We start from the raw sequence: 17,521 nt of genomic DNA, 5'->3' as shown, positions 1-17,521 counted from the left end.
CAGTTACCATCAGTGTGAAAAGAAAACAGGAAATATTATTCTTATTTTATACTTCCTAGTGTCTTGGCGAGAACTCTTAGTGTTCAACAATTTACCAGAGGAGAAGAAAGCTACAAGGTTTGGCCTCTTCATTATTAGCACACAAGCAGACAAAAGGTTGAAAAAGTAAAAGAAAACAAGTGATGAAAGTCAGAGTAGCAGGAAAGAACCCAAACATGTAGACAAACCACAGGCTGGGATTTGAAACCAGAACCTTCCTGCTGCAAGGCAGCAGCAACATTTTTAAACAGAAAATAAAAACCAAACCCTCTAAAATTTAATTTACATCTATGGGTGTCTCTATGTGTGTTTTCTAAAAAAATGAATGATATAATCGTGAAAACTGGCATTTTGTGTTAAGATGTAGTGATTTTCTGAGTGTGATTAAAGTAAAACTGGACATCACAATAAAATATGTTTCCGTCTGTGGTTATCCTGAAATGAGAATCCAAAGGACTCAGATGGAGCAAAAATAAAACAAAAATTAAATTTACTTAATTTATTGTCAACAAATTCCAGGTGAAGAACATATTTCACCAGGCTGCTGCTCTCTTTTATAAATCCTCCAACATAACAGTAAAAAAACACACACACACACACATTTTAGCTTCTTTTTAGTTTGACAAAAAAACATTTTTAAATCTGTTGTGAGTTTTACTGACCTGAGTTTAGATTTAAATCAGTTTAGAACCGGATAAGAAAATCATTATTGTTCAAAGTTACTCCTGCTGTTGAAGTGATTTAAACCCTGAATACTTCAACATTGTGAGGAGGCAGCATCTGGATCAAACTTCAGAAAACTGCAAAACAGTCGAAACACTGAGTTCCTTTAAAAACCTACAAGGTTAGAGATGCTTTTAAACATAATAGATGGAACATTTAATAACATATTTAATGTGAATGGATGTTTCTTCTCAAATTGGAGACTGTTTGATGTTGTTATGATGTAAAACACTTTGATCTCTTTTTGCTGAAATGTACAGATACTCTTAATTGATTCATTAATTGACTGAAGGAAAACCACAAACATATAGAGGAAAAACATCTCAGGTTTAATAGTAACACTCTTCATCCTCAAACTCAATAAGACATCAATTATAAAACAATATTTACACACTTTTCTCTCTTTGTCAACAGAAGGTATAAAGCATAACCAGTTTCCTCAAATATCAGCCGTTCCATTTATATGAAAAATAAATTCAACATAATTACAGACATTCTTAAAAAACACCCACTTATGAATACATTCACAGATTAACATGAAACCAGAATGTGAAGCAGGTGTGGCGGGCAGAGACAGCGGGAGGTCAGGTCCCAGCAGCCTGTTGGGTTTGATGAATTCACCATGAAAACCTTCCAGCAGCTTCCAGCGCTGCGGCCGAAGTACAGAGTCATGGTGCTGCCTCAGAGCCGCGCTGATGAAATGCTGGCCAGTAAGTGTTTTGTAAGCGTGTCGCAACTGCAGCTGAGCAAGTCATTTTGGTAAATTCCTCAAATTTTTGAAAATACTACATTGATTGCTAAAGTGGTTTTATATTTAACAACAGAAGAGGAATGTTTTTTCTCTTCTTGCTCAGATTATGAAAAGTGTGAAAACTGAAACGTGACTGGATGAAGCCAGTTTGTACTGCGAGATATAACCACTTATGAATATATATATCTATATATATATATATATAGATATATATATATAGATAAAGAACAGAGGAAAGCCGTTGTGGTGGATGTAGCAATGCCAAGTGAACATCAGGAAAAAGGAGAAACTGGAGAAATACCAGGGCCTCAGAGAGGAACTGTAGAGGGCCTGGAAGGTGAAGACCACAGTGGTGCCTGTGGTCATCGGGGCCCTCGGGGCCCTCGGGGCAGTCAGCCCCAAACTGGAGCAGTGGCTCAAACAGATCCCAGGAACAACATCAGACATCTCAATCCAGAAATGTGCAGTTCTAGGCACAGCCAAGATACTGGAGGAGAACCTGAAGCTCCCAGGCCTCTGGTAGAGGACCCGAGCTCAGAGGATGAAAGAGAGAGAGAGAGAGAGAGACCACCCGCAGAGGGTGTGTGTGTGTGTGTATGTATATATATATATATATATATATATATATATATATATATATATATATATACATACACACACACACAGAAACTGGAGCTTGTTTCTACAAGCTGCAGCATGTAACGTTTATGAAAATATATTTTTTTACATATTTGTTGTTATGAGACAGATAACCTGTGAAGAGATTCAGTTGCTCTTCCTTCTCCTATTGTTAACTAGAAACAACCAATCAGAGCCAGGAGGCGGGTCTTAACGCTGTCAATCACCCTTCCTTGCTCTCTGCTATGTTGCAGCTAGCATAGCCGGTCATAAATGCTAAGGCTAGTTAGCATGCCCGCCGATTGTAGCGGATAAACCATAAACATTTAGCAGCGACAGGTTGATTGACAGCGCTAAGACCCTCCTCCAGGCTCTGATTGATTGTTTTTGTGCATTTCTTCAGAAGGCATGGTAATTCAGAGAGGACATCAATAGATTATCTGTTTTAATAACAAACTGTCACGAAATGACAGTTTTAACAAATATGTAAAAAACATATTCTTTATTAAAGTTACCTGCTGCAGCTTTAATGCTAACGCCGTTAGCTTTATCCACTTCAACCCTGAACAGGAGACAGTTATCATGACCCTTTATGTTGACATGGAGTTAAATAGTTTCATCAAATGAAACCATGCTTCTGAACAGTAATAAAACACATTCAACAATGTAATTGTACAGATTTTTAACAAGTTTCACAAACTCAAAACTAAATGCACGGTTACCAAATTTAATCACTGCTGTATTAATATACAGCAGAAATAGCAAAAATATACAGCTTAATTACTGAAATCAACTTGAATAGAACATTACAAAATAATTTGAGGAACACAAGCTCAGTTGCAAAATTATTAAAGCTTTCAGTTTAGAAAGAAACTGAGAAATATAAAACACAAAAGATGCAAATAACTATTCTCAGACTGGAGCTAGAAAGCAAACTAAAGTTTTTTAAGGCACAGGAATCCAAAGCTCCTGAACAGCAAAGTTAACAAGCAAAAACAGCTGCCAGAAAAGTTTTACAGAGCAGGAATTTATGAGTTGTCATGTTTTAATGCTGTGAAAAGTAGCATTTCTATCTGAAATAAAAGGAAGACCAAAGAAAATTTATCAACTGTACAAGCAATTATTTTAAAGATTTTTTTTTTACGTAAACGCAGTGTATATTTTGTAATAATATTTACGTGTATCAGCCACCATTATCACTTGAACTTCAGAAGCTAACTGTAAACACCAGGAGGAAAGAGCAGCTGATTAAAAAATGTGATCTGTGACATGCTAAGCAACGTTAGCTTAGCCTAATGATCCCTTTTGCTGATCTTCTCGTTCATTCATGTCTCTATTCTAGTTCTAGATCTCACACAGCCAACCAGGCAGCAAAAATATACTAAAAACATGTCTGATGGAGAAAGAACTGCTGGTTACGAAGACAAAACAGCAACTAGAGAGCTAAGCTAACATTAGCAGGCAGTTTATATGGTTAGATCAACATGCGTTTAGCTAAGAGTTGAGAACTCTCATGCAAACATGAAAACTCTTGAATTGCTATAAAGTTTGTGTGTCTAAGATGTTTTAGGTGATTAAAATTCTCTTTAACACAGAGTCTGTGCAAAGCAGCTGTTAGCATCGAGCTAACAGCTTGTTAGTTAAGCAGTTAGCTTAAAAGCTGCAGTCTGAGTCTCAAACCAACATAATGTTGCTTCTGAAGCTCAGATATGGGAATGAAAAGACATCAGAACAGAACATTCTAGTTGTAAATTAGAAAACCAGCTGGATTTACTAATTGTTGTGGCGCTAACTGAATTTAGCAAGATAAGCTAATAATATATTTCTCTCCCCCTTATGCATTCAAACACAAAAGGACTGTACTAATGTTTCATAGCATTATGTGTGCTTCTGGTTTTATGAGATAAAGTAAAAGTGGTAGTAAATATAAGGTTGTTTTATTGGTTGTTTCTGTTATTTAGTTTTTAATTCAGTTTTTTGTGTCAGGTTTGTTTTGGGAAACTGCAACAAATACATATTTCTTTCTTAGCATAGTATTGATATTAAGACAGCCAGCAGCATCTTTGGGAAAATCATTTGCAGCTGATTTTAGAAACTGTCTTCTGAAACAAACATTTTGAATCACGATAGCTAAAACAGGAAGGCACCATATAAGGATGATGACATAGAATCTGGAAATCTCTCAGGAAATCACAGAATGATTTGTTTTCTTGACAAAATAAGCAAAGGAAATTTGGAAATAATTCAATTGGGTGTGGTGGCTAATCAGCCACAAAGGAAAAAGGTTAGAGAAAGTTATTTGCTACGAAATGATCTAAGAGCTTCACGGAGATAAACACAGAAAAGCCAGATTTCTCTTCACCTGCATAGAAAAACAACTTTTATCCCAGGATAATAAAGTGATTTGAATCTGTGACTTAAGAGAAAGAACAACAAAAACACAGTGAAAACAACACAACATGGTTCATGTCATGACTGCTAGCTTGAGTAAAGTCAAGCTGTGGAGGTGGGGATGGGTGATGCTTGTCAGAACGTTTTGACACCTGACAGTCAGTAGACTCGGTTCGACTGAGGACCAAAAACTGCAACATTTGTTCCATTTTCAGCTGCTGTGGTTCTTTCTCACTGCACTGAGTCAAACCAACCAAACCCTTTGAGCAACATGTTCCCCTCCTGGCCTGTGGGGGCGCTGCACCACAAACCACTGAAGACACTGAGCACAACTTATTTTTCAAGAAATGTAAACAAAAATGGACTGGCGTCACATATTAGCGGTTGGAGGATTTCTTTTGTCTTTGGTAAAAATAAACATGAGTTATTTCTCCTGGTAGCGCTAGACTCGCATGTTTGTTTTGGTTGTATTTACCCAGAATGCCCTGCTCTGTAGTCCGCTTCCTGCTTTTGGATCGGTATCTGGACCGATTGGCGTTCGAACTGCACCAGAGTTCACTTCAACCAAACTGAGACCGAGGTTTGAAGGCAGACCAGAGTTTATGTGGAGAAATGAGATTTGCAGAATCACACACACACACACAAAGTCGTTAAAAAAGAACTTTGATAATACCCACAGGCAACAACACAAGCCAGACTGGAGAATCTGCACAACAGGAGCTAATTTCAGTGCTTGGTTTAGTTTTTGTTACAAGGGATCAAAATGGCCCCTTTAATCTTTATGTTGGACAGAGTTGCTGGGTTTTCAAGCTAAAGTAAACACCACATGTATAACATTAGTTCTGATTCTACAATAATGATCATGTTTAGGAGAGTGCGACTTTTAGCTGCTTCCATTCACCACTGTATTTTTTTACAGTACATAAAGTGGGAAATTCTGGGGTTTCTGTAGTTTGTGAAAAGGGCTGTAAAGATAGTGAAAACCGGATCTGAAATTATATTTTAGTATTTCAGCTCAGAATGCTTTTAAATTCCTAGGCAGGGTGTCGGTCGGGTAGGTATCCAAAATACTCTCATTTTACCTGGTTTTTTGTACCATCTTCAATAAACTAACAACTCTTCAGTTTATGTGCAAAGATTCAAACTGGAGTCTTTAACGCTTCTTTTATCTTAGGTAGAAAGTGATATATATATATTTCTCTAAACACAAAATGCAAAATCTGCGTTTTTTTCTTTCTTACATATTTCTTCAACTTTGGATGTAAACATTCACAGAACTGTCTGATCTGAATGCAGTTAAAAACAAAAAGTTATAAAAATGCCCTTCAGCAGGCAGCTCAGGTCCAGATTATGTTGATGAAAATCACTTTGAACTTCCACAGAAATCAATTTCAGAATGAAACCGGTTACATAAGAGGGACTCAAACTATTTCTTCACGTAAACTCCAGCCGGTCCTCAGCATTGCGTCATGTGTTGCTGCTGCAGCAGAGCCTGACGTTTACTCAGTTACCAAGTACTATAAGGAATTTTTACTGTTCCTCCCTTGTGACACAAAAATCCAAATGTAAACAAAATTAGACACAGGAAGTTTTAAAATCACAAAACATTTCCCACGGAACTCAAAACAGAGAAATGCCTTGGTTTCAGATGCGAACTGAAAATGCAAGGAAAAGCGTTCTACAGTTCCTCTTTGGGGCAGAAAGAGTCGATTTTCAGTTGACTTTACATTCATGAGGATCAAGAGGAAAAGTTTCACTTGATAGTGGGAAAATAAAGCGGAGCAAAAAGAAACAAAGATGAGGAAAAAAAGCAAAAAACTTCTTTATCAGCAGAAAATGTGAACCGCATAAAGAATGTTTAGGAAAACTTCAAGACATCACAGAAAAAAAATCCATCACAAGAAATGTAATTATATCAGTTTTATGATTGATTCTCCTGTTAAAATCTCTTTTGAAGTTACAGTAAAATATAACTGGAGTGTACGCAGCTCAAGTTGAAAAAAAAAAAAAGCACTGATGATAATAAATGTACAGAACAGTCGAACATGAAAGTGACACAATGCAGCCGAGTGTTTCAACTTCGTGGTTCCATATAATCATCCCACATTCCTCGATCTAAAAACAAAAAAATCCCAAACAATAAATGCAAATCATTGCAAAAAAATTACATTTGTTGCGCCTCATCGGCAAAAATATATACAAGTATTAAAGTAAATAAATAAAGTCTCTGATTTCTTTAAAGTATTTTCTTAGGAGGTGACGCAGCATCCCTCTTTTGGTTTATGATCCCACCGAGCGATCCCCATTTTTGGTCTCTCACACACACGCACAAACACCGTCACACGCACACACACCTTCTCACTCACACACACACACGTATACAAAAATCAAAAGAAAAGTCCCGGGCTCGTTCCAAAAGAAGGAGTGGGTTCGGAAGTCTCTTAGCTCTCAGGCCTCCTCCTCTCTGTGAAAACCGGCACCTGATTTCTCTGGATTTGGCCTGAATTCAGCTTTAAAACAAAATAATTAAAGATTTCACAGAGACAAGAGCAGCCACGGTTAACGTACCCTACACATTTCATAAAACATTCATTTCACTTATGTTGATTGTCTTAATCAGAATACAGACTGACTGTCAATCAGTGTGAATCTCTTCACAACTTCAGGATATAAAGGCTCTTGGTTAGTCACCAGAAACAAAAAAACTAACCGAGGATGAACCTCCCATCGCAGCTCCTCCGGCGTTGCAGAGAAAACAAAAAGTTCATCAATAAATATGCGACTAGAAATCTCTATGGAACATATATTACTTTGTCTGAACTCCGACGGATCCTCTCTGTCTTCTGGATGCTGATTGGAGGAGGTGGATCGGACTGCTACACATGCTGCAACGCCATTGGTTCACGGCTCTCCGACACGGGATTGGTGGAGGCAGGAGGGCGGAGTCTCCCTGAGTCTCTGAACTGGAAGCAACGCGGAAACCGAGGAGGAAGTTGAATGCGCCAGCGGCGGCCATGACGGCGGCCATGACGGGATAAAAAGGTTAACTTCCTGGTCTCCACAGACAGCCGCTGGGTGTTCAGCCTGCTTGCATGGTTGTGGCAAAATACCCTTTTGGTGGGTTTTCTTCACGATGAGCCAAAACTTTACAGCGGAAATCCACAAAACAAATTTATTCCAAACCGATCGGCTAAAACCGCTATAAAACAGGGAAATTTACGTTTTATTCAAGGTGCTTCATAGAAAAATGACTTTTTGAGGAGATTACAGACTTCAACTGCATCCACACTGAACAAACTAAATATTATCAAGTATTTTTTAGTGTATTTTCCAGTGGAAATATCTTAGCATTCTTGAAATACAATAAATTAACTTACAAATAACTTTTCAGCAACAAATAGGAGCGTGCTTTTTGTTAATGAATACTTAATATTGACAAAAAATTACAAGTTGCACTGGGAAAATATTTCACTTAAAATGTTTTGTCATTAGTGAAATAATCTGCCAATGGATCAAGTACACTTTAAAAATAAATATTGAGGAATTATGAACTTAAAACAAGCTCCTATATTGTGCTGAAAAGTTACTTGCAAGTTAATGTATTTTATTTCAGGTGTACTAAGATATTTGCACTAGAAAATAGACTAAAACTTACTTGGTATAAGTTTGTTTTTGCAGTGCTAATAAATCCTGATGCTGATTTGATGGATGTTACAGCTTTAGATATGAAATCACACAATTTCACTGATATTAGTTCAGCATAAAATAACTAAAGAGATCCAGATATTTTATCTTAGTTCACATGACAAGAGACAAAAATAACTTAATTTTAGGAGCTTATTTTTAGTAAATAATTCCTTAATCCTGATTAAAGAAAAGAAATACTCGTTCCACTGGCAGATTATTTTATTTATGGGGGAAACGTCTTGTTATAAGTCAAAACAATCTGCCAGGGCAACTAGTATTTTTCATGAATATTAAGGAATTATTGACTAATAATAGGCTCCTTTATATTCAAAACTGCATAAGAAAAGTAAGTTTTTTGTGATTTTGAGGGCAAATAAATCCTGATGCTGACTTACAGCATTAAATATAAAATCTAACAGGTATTATCTTAGGTTTCTGGGTGTGTCTAACTTCTCTTTCTTGCTGAATTATTGACATAAAACTCTTATATTGTCAATGTGAAAGAACTAAAACGATGCAGATCAAGAGTTTTAAGTGGTTGTAATGTTTTGGCTCATCAGTGTTTGTTGGTATTTTGAATTCCCGCATATTTACATGATATGCGCGCATGGCTTGTCTCTGGGACTTTTGGTGCTGACAGCGCCCCCCCCTGGCAGGGAGGGGAAGCTCGGGGTCAGACGCTGTTGTCCAGCTGGTTGTGATGGTGGTTCGCCGTCGGCACCGCCGCCGTCTGCTCGTTCAGCAGCAGCAGCAGCGTCTTCTCGTCCGGGCCGTTCTCCGTCAGGGCGGAGTCTGCTTCCAGGTCCAAGATGGCTGCCGAGGGCGACGTCTCCTCCTGGGAGTAGTGAGAGCTCTCTGGGGACTGAGGCGTGCTGTCCAGGCGAGACGCAATCAGGCCGTTCTGGTACTGCGAACGCGTGATCTGAGGGAGATTTAGGGAAAAAACACATTAATGTTTTCATAAATGCAACGGGATGAGCCAAAAGGATATTTTTTATCTGCTTCAAAGTTTAACTTTGTCAATAAATGTAATAAAAACTAGGAATGCACCGATCCACTTTTTCTCTTCTGATACCGATTCAGATCAATCAGGTTTATTAGTATAGCACATTTCAGCAACAGTCATAAAAAAACACATTACTATACAGTCAACAATGAAGAAAACCAGAAAGCATTTCATATTTTATTACACATCAAATATGTTTCCTGTATTAAGACTTTTTATGGTTGAAAAGCCATAATAAATGTTTTTTAAACCATTTATTACTAATCAAAAGCAACTAACTCATTTAAAGGAAGTCAGTGTTTCAGCTGTTTTGCCGTTTTATAAAAATTTGTTCCAGATTTGTGATGCATAGAAGCTGAATGCTGCTTTTCCACGTTTGGTTCTGGGGATGCAGAGCAGAACCAGAACCCGATTTGGGTCGGAGAACGTAGATATTTACTGATAGATCAGTGAACGTGTAGCCTTCCTCTGATTTGTTGGCCGTTCTGGACCCACCTTGACGAACTGCAGGTCGGTGAGCGCCCGGACGTTGAAGTCGGGGGTGTAGTGATGCGCAGCCATGCTGCTGTTGAGCTGGCTGTTGCTCCCGCTGACGGCCAGGGAGTCGGTCCGGTCCGCCCCGCTCAGAGACGCCGTCCGGTTCAACCCGCTGAGGTGGGACGGCGAGCGAAACTCTACTAACAACACAACAGAAACTCTGTTAAATCAGCTCCGGATCAACATTTCAACACAGAAACGTTTAATTTGACCGGCAGACACTTTAAAACCGGTTCAGACTGGGTTCATAACTACTGCACTGCAAAAACACTAAATCTTACCAAGCATCTTTAGTCTCGCTTCTAGTGCAAATATCCAAGTCCACTAGAAATAACACAAAATTAACTCTTCAGCTAGATGCAGGAGTTTGTTTTGAGTCAATAGTTCCTTAACCTTGATGAAAATGATCTAATTCCACTGGCAGATTATCTCACTTATTACAAGACATTTTTCCCATGTTAGAAGAGAAATAATCCGCCAATAGAGCTAGGACTTTTTAATCAAAACAAGTTCCCATATTTCTCTGAAAAGTTGCTTGTGAGTTCATTTTGTCTTATTTCTACAGTTTACTAAGATTCATTAGAAACTGGACCAAAACTACTTGGTGAGGTTCTGAGTTTTTGCAGTGTGGTTCAAAGATGCGATGCAGGTTAGGACTGATGAGTAACTATGAGGAAACAAAGTGTTAAGAATGCAGGAAACGGCAACAGAAACCATCAAACAACCATAAACACATCTGGATGAGGGGGTGCAGTGGAAGCAAACGTTTGTTTACTCAAACTTTATGCCACCAGTCAGTGGCGCAGAAAACTTTCCATCTAAAGTGACTCAAGTCAGGATCTTACATCAGCCACACGTCACAATTTCTTCAAAGTAAAGCGGATTAAATCTGTTTTTAATTCATCATGTTAGGATTTATCTGCCATGACACAAAGATAAGTTACACAACGCTTTAGTTTCCAAACTCCAAACCAAATAAAAATGTGAAATAAATGCATCAAGCAGCAGAAATTTGATTAATATTTCATAACACATTAATGGTTAAATAAATCTTTAATCCTTAAAATGGGACATAATCCCCACTCTGCTCCAGGTAAAGACGTGTAAAAAAAAAAAGCCTTAAAACATTCATTTTATGCAGTTCAGTTGTTAAATTAAAAAAAAAAGTATGCAGAAAAAATCTGGTGTGAAGAAATCCCAACAACACAGGACTTTTACCGGCTGGATTTCAGAGTTTCAGTTTGCACAATCCGCCCGGCGGATCCTGGATCTACTTTATGCACACTAAGCTAACTCTACACATGCTAAGCTGGCTCTACACTCGCTAAGCTAACTCTACACACGCTAAGCTGGCTCTACACTCGCTAAGCTAACTCTACACACGCTAAGCTGGCTCTACACTCGCTAAGCTAGTTTTACATATTTCTAAGTTAGCATTTAGAGCCAACTTCCTGGAAAAGGAGCGTAGCTTCCTGCCAGAATCCATCAGGTTTTTATTTAGATATGAGATATCTAAGATTTGACTGGTGCAAATTATACGGAAGATATTTTGAAAGCAAACACACGAGAAATAAGACGAAACTAACTTTTCAGCAAGATGTAGGCTCCTGTTTTAAGTTAATAATGAAAAAGTTCTAGTTCTACTGGCAGATAAATTTATTTATAACGACAAAATTTGACCACGTTATAAGTCAAATAATTTGCCAGTGGAACTAGAACTTTTTTTTATCAATACTGAGAAAAGATTTACTTAAAACAAGCTCCTATATCTCACTGATAAAACTAACTTAAAAGCAACTTGTCATATTTCAAATCTAACTGGACAATTTCTAAAAGTGTTTTTGACGAGTCAAAATTTCTTGTAAGGTGAATGATGGATATTTCTTGAACATTTTTTAATCTGGACGACTTTTCTAGTTTAGATATCTTTGTGGCATTTTTTGAGTATTTTGTCCAGAACAGCCAACGCCATATTTTATTAAAAATTAAACCAAAAAAAAAAAAAAAAAAAAACGAACACATAAATGATCTTACAAAAGTACAGATAATAAAAGTCCCTTTTATAGAGGCTTGGCGTAAATTATGGCTTCATTCATGATGACAATGTGCAGTATTTTCATCATCAAAAGTGCAAAGCCCCAACACACATGTAAACCATTGGACATGTACAGTGAACTTAAACAGGTCTTTGAACAGAGCGTGCAATATAAGCAGTTGGACAACAGCCACCGACTGGACAGCCCGCAGCATCACAAGGGAGATTTATGTGCCATTTCTTAGTTCAGATAAATAAAAAAGTCCTTTTGAAAATATCTTAAATTGTAAAAGCAGACATTTTTAATTCAGAACAGACAACATGTATTTGTTTCTAGTCAAAACTCCTGTTTAAATCCAGTTTGCCATGCACAGTGCTACTGTTAGCTGCAGTATTTCAGCCATATTGTGAGCTTTGGAGACAACATGACTGTGCATTTAAAGTCATTAAAAATTCAAAGAAATGTTGATTACTTTGGAACATTTTCTATAGTTTGATTTATTTTAAATAGATTATAAGATTATTACTTATTAGCATGAAACATTTTGAAGCACCTAAATGAAACACAGAGTTTCCCAATTTTTTAAGAAGCTGCAATAAAACATAATCTTATTTTTTGGCTTTTTATACATCTTTACCAGGAGTGGCAATATGCATGTAGCTTTGTAAACTGAGATGACGAAATTAAACAACTTATTCATCCAGTCAACCATTAGAGTCCAAACATATTAGTTGAAATAAATTAAAGATAAGGAAAATCATAACCAATGTCTTTCAGGCAGTCAGTGTGTTTCTAAAGAAAATGACTCAAATGAATCGCTAACAATATTTAATTGGAATATTGGGAAACAAACAGTTTATCACAGTTTCTATCTGCCAGTGGATGATGCTTGAAACCCATTCTCCTCACTCACACACTGACACACACACTGATCCGTTCACCCAGTGCATTATTATGATGATGATTACCGGTTGGTGTGAGTCGTCCAGCAGGGGGCCTCAGTGAGTCATAGGAAACTGTTTTACCTGGACACGTCAACCACGTTAGTTTATCAGGAATGAACCGTTCATCCTGGTTTTCCACAGCTAGTTTCACAGTTAGTGGTTAGATTAGACTGGATTAGCAAACTCATCTTATTGGGAGGAGATTCTGGTAATCCAGCAGGAGATTTTTCTTTCTGGTTAAACTCAGGAAACTGATTTATAACTCAAAGTAATGACAGAAAAATCACAAATATTCTCGTTAGCAGTTTTAAATTAGCCTCCCTTTTAGAGAGTAAAAGTGACAAAAATCATCAAGGGATTTTATTTTAATTTTCTCATTTTCTTGAAAATGCTTAAAAATACAAAACTTATCTTGAATTGTTTTTATTAAAACAAGTATAATAAAAATTTAAAGTTCAATTCAAGATTAATTTAAACAGCAGCTTAAATTTAAAAGACCACTTATGATTTTAAAATATTTATGTTAATTAGCAGGAAAAAAATTATTGCATTTTCATTTGATTTTTAAACACAAAAATAAAAAACTACTGGTTACTTTAAAAAAGGCTTGTCAACATTATTGACATTATTAATAATAATAATGCTGTTATTGATTATTATTAAATTTATTAAAGGTACAAATTCAGATTTGTTCAGAAGTCTCAGTGCATTAGTTGATTTGGCTTTTTATTTTACTTTTTCAAATTTAGTTTGTAAAAATGAAAGATAAATAAAAAAGAACTACAATATAGGTAAAGACTTCTCTGTGTTCTGAAAAAACAAATAAAAAAACAAAGTTTTGTATTTCATCTCAGGAAAGATGAAATGAAACAAAATCTTTGATTTATTGGTGGGAAAAAATGCATATTTTCCTTTTTTTGTGATGAATTAATTATTTTAAAAACATTTTTAAAAATGTATGTTATATTTAACTTTGGTATGCACCTAAAGCTGAACGGTGACATTTAGCAAACAGAATCTTGGATAAGAAAGGAAAGAAAAACATTTCTGACGTTATTTTGTCATTTTTCTCTCGTTTCCAGCCCATCTGCTGTTAAAACCTGCTGAAAAATCTCCAACTGGATCTCTAAGAATTACAGTCAATAACATCAGGAAGCCAGTTTCTGTTTGAGTTAGTGTTTTTAAAATGGAGCGGGTCGCAGAATTGACCCAATTCCAAATAAAAACCTTTCAACAAACCATCTTCTTTCATAACTACAACATTTATGTGAACACATCTGGAACTGGGTGGAGCTTTAGAGACAAAAACTAAATCCTACAGCAGAAACCCTGAAAGTCTCTAAACTATCATTAAATGAATAAATGAAAGAAACACGTTCATAGAGAAATAATCAGTCAACTAGAAGAAGATCCATCTAGAAGCGGCTCGATGGTTTTATTCCTGGAGGGAAATCAGTCGTCATGTCGTCCCTCTAAAACAAACTGATATTTTGGCAAACAATCTGACCAACAGTCCTGAAAACTGAGGAACTGTTCACGTGAAGCGGTAACCTACTGAACAGTTCAGTTTCAAACAGATTTCATATCAGAGGCTGAATTATTCTCACACACACCACAGCTGGTTTTTAAGTGTGGCAAAGTGAGGTGGCGCTCTTGGGTTTGTGTGTTGGTAAATGTTTGGGACGTCGAGTCCAGGAAAGAGAACGATGGAGTTCAGATTGATGGGCAGCAATAAATGATCCCTAAAACCATAAAACCTTCAATTAAGGACACTTGTCAGAAAGTATAATCACTGTTACAGGACAAATAATTGTTTGCCAAAATCCTTAAAGATTAAACCTACAATCAGTCGCATGAGAGACAGAGCAGGAACTACGTGTTAAAACCTAAAGAAGTGACAATAATCAGCTTTTTCTACCGACTTTATGGGTTAAAACCTAAAGAAGTGACAATAATCAGCTTTTTCTACCGACTTTATGGGTTAAAACCTAAAGAAGTGACAATAATCAGGTCTTTCTACAGACTTTGTGCCCTTTGACCCCCCACCCAACCTGAGCTCGGTGTTAGACCACCCAGACATGCCGGCTTTTACCTGGCAACCGAGAGAACAGAGAAAACCTCTTAAAGGAGAGCAGGCGATTGCGCGGCGCGGCCACTGAGAGGATAGCAGACAGGGAGGGTGAAAGGGAAGGTCAAAGGTCAGGGAGACAGGTCTGCTCAGAGGACAGAGGACATGCAGAACCCTGGAGACGCTCTCCTGATCCCACAGAAACCCAGAGAGCCCACAGCATAATGCTGTTGCTGCAGAGCTGGAATAAAAGCTCAGGTGTAGATCAGGGGTGTCCAACATGTGGCGCGGGGGCCAATTGTGGTACAAATCTGACTTTGCTGCATCCAAATCAGCTTTTATTAAATTTACTAAACGCTGTTAAATTAGCAAACATTTTTGAAGGATAGTGACCCAAATCCGGTTTTTAAAACATTTGTTCAATTGAAAACTAGCCGCCTTTCTTTTAATAAAGCAAATGTGCAAAATTATTTTAAATGTTTGGATTTACAATGAAAACGCGCCCAAAACAAATTAGGCTACATTATTTGCTTTATTTTATTTTTTATTTTTCTTGGCATGGAAGAATGTTTGACCCAACATGAGAAAAAGTTTGGACACCCCTGATGTAGATGCTGAAGAGGGAAGAAAAATTACAAAACAAAAACTAAAATAATTCTTCATTTTTGGCTTTTTTTCCTTATAAAGCTCCTGAAACAGAGAATAACTAAGGGGGGGAAATCAGAACATTAATGCATTTAAATTTATGTTCTAGTTTTTGCTTTTAAGACACGTTTTAACATCTTGTAAACCCATCCAATGTTCTGCTGAACCAAACAAAAGAGTTGATGAAATTTCAAGGATTGAACAACTCTTTCATGTTGCCACAGGGAGGCAGTAGAGAGACATGTTCAATAACTCTCTCAGATTAAAGTGGGTCAGTAACGGGTTGTCAGGTTCAAGCAGAGGAGGTTTGTGGACTCACCCTGAGTGGGAGCACTGAGCGCCATGACGCCATAATACGAAAACGCTCCGGCCTCAAACTTCATGTTCTCGTTTCCGGCCTCCACCTCCACTCGCCCCTGTGGATTTAACACACAGACGCCATTTTCAAAACATAAACACCAAAAACAGCAAACGATTCCTCTCAAAACTGAAAAATATGAGGGAAAATTGTATTTTTTCCAAGAAAGGGTCAATACACCATTTGACCTCTAGATGGCGCCACATTTCCAAGTAAAACTCAGTGTTTATCACTCCGGAGCAGCAGAGGAAACTGTTCAGAGGGATGTTGGATGAAAATATGAGAAAATAATGAATTTAGCGGGTCACAGAGGACAGACTGGGGGTTAAGGAAGCTGATGTACTGGTACAGAGCGTTGGCCCAGTTCAACCAGCTGGAATGTGTGACTGCAGCAACAACGCAGCAGTTAATCCATCCAACCGTCCCTCCTTCCTTTCATCCCCAATGAAAGCAGAACAGGTGGGAAAATAAAAACATCTGAACAAAAACACAAATTTATTCAAACATCATATTATTTCTCTTGATATTTATATTATATTCCTAATTCTTTGGACTGTAGTGACTAAAGTTTTGTACTAATCACAGTCCATCACATCATCTGCTAATATTTAAACTCTATAAAGCTTCAGATGGTTGTAAGTGAAAAAAACAACTACGCTACAGCAATTTAAAGGGAGATATGAAGACTCCACCCCCTGGAGATAAAAGTTAATAATACATCAAAATTATCATAAAGTTGCCACATTACGTAAGAACACTTTTGCTCCAGTGTAAATTTTTCTGTCAAATTAAAACATAAAAGGCTGAAAATAACCTTCAGCTATTTTAGGAAGTTAACTCTGCAGTTACAAAGTAACAGGAGGGAAGCTGTTCATGCTGTAAACACTGCAGAGTCCAGCTAACAGCGAGCTAAAGCTAAAGCTAAAGCAACATTACAGCACAGAACCGAGCAGAACCCAGTCTGTCAACAGTTCCTGCACCTCCAACTATCCGATCAGTTCTTTCTAAACTACAATGAGAAAAACAGAAACTTGTTCTGGAGTTGCTCTTATTGTGGGGAATTATGAGCGTTGGCCTTGATCCACATATGCATTTTAAAGCTGCAACTAACTTTATCTTAGTAATTATTCTGGTTAATCTAATAAAACGTTTGCACATTATGCAGATTTCTCGCACTTAATCCCTTTTTATATAATATCAGAAATACATTAAAAGATGTAAATAAACCCATAATTCAATCCCTTTGTTGTAGAAAATAAACATTTTAATAACACAATTCCTTTGGTGAATGCTTCATCACATGAGGCGAAGGAGGAATCTGCAGCTGAAAAGCATTTCTGACATCGACATGTAAAATCTAATCCCTTTCTGTTCAACTTAACATCAGATCAGTGTAGGGCTGATCTGGTGATTATTTATTGGATTAAAATAATTGGACAAATGGTGACTAATAGATCAATCATTAATCACAATTAATCCAAATAAAAGGTTCAGCAATAATGCATCTATAAATCAGTGCATCCATCCTCCAGAAATGTTTATGAAAAGGTATATATATATATATATATATATATATATATATATATATATATATATATATATATATATATATATATATATATATATATATATATATATATATATACACACACACACACACACCCCCCCCGGGAGTATATCGAGAGAGAGTTTTTTCTGCTCTCTCAGCGTGTGAGCTC

General features: G+C 37.0%; 1 protein-coding gene across 1 annotated transcript in view; it reads right to left on the bottom strand.

Annotated features, from left to right (window-relative positions):
* Positions 1–8,732: 8,732 nt before the first annotated feature.
* LOC106940495 (metal transporter CNNM4-like) overlaps positions 8,733–17,521 on the bottom strand; it is a 22,574-nt gene continuing 13,785 nt past the window's right edge. The window contains exons 5-9 of the mRNA XM_015023253.1: positions 15,765–15,861; positions 14,825–14,887; positions 12,757–12,813; positions 9,711–9,892; positions 8,733–9,131 (exon numbers count right to left, since the gene is read on the bottom strand). Coding sequence (XP_014878739.1) covers positions 8,883–9,131; positions 9,711–9,892; positions 12,757–12,813; positions 14,825–14,887; positions 15,765–15,861 — 648 coding nt within the window. The 3' untranslated portion in view covers positions 8,733–8,882. The remainder of the gene's footprint in view (positions 9,132–9,710; positions 9,893–12,756; positions 12,814–14,824; positions 14,888–15,764; positions 15,862–17,521) is intronic.

The sequence above is a fragment of the Poecilia latipinna genome, unplaced genomic scaffold (assembly GCF_001443285.1).
Source record: "Poecilia latipinna isolate Pla-1442-1.1 unplaced genomic scaffold, P_latipinna-1.0 Scaffold3251, whole genome shotgun sequence".
In the NCBI taxonomy this organism is placed as follows: Eukaryota; Metazoa; Chordata; class Actinopteri; order Cyprinodontiformes; family Poeciliidae; genus Poecilia; species Poecilia latipinna.
The sequence above is the reverse complement of the archived record's forward strand: the minus strand, read 5'-3'. Positions and strand labels throughout refer to the sequence as shown.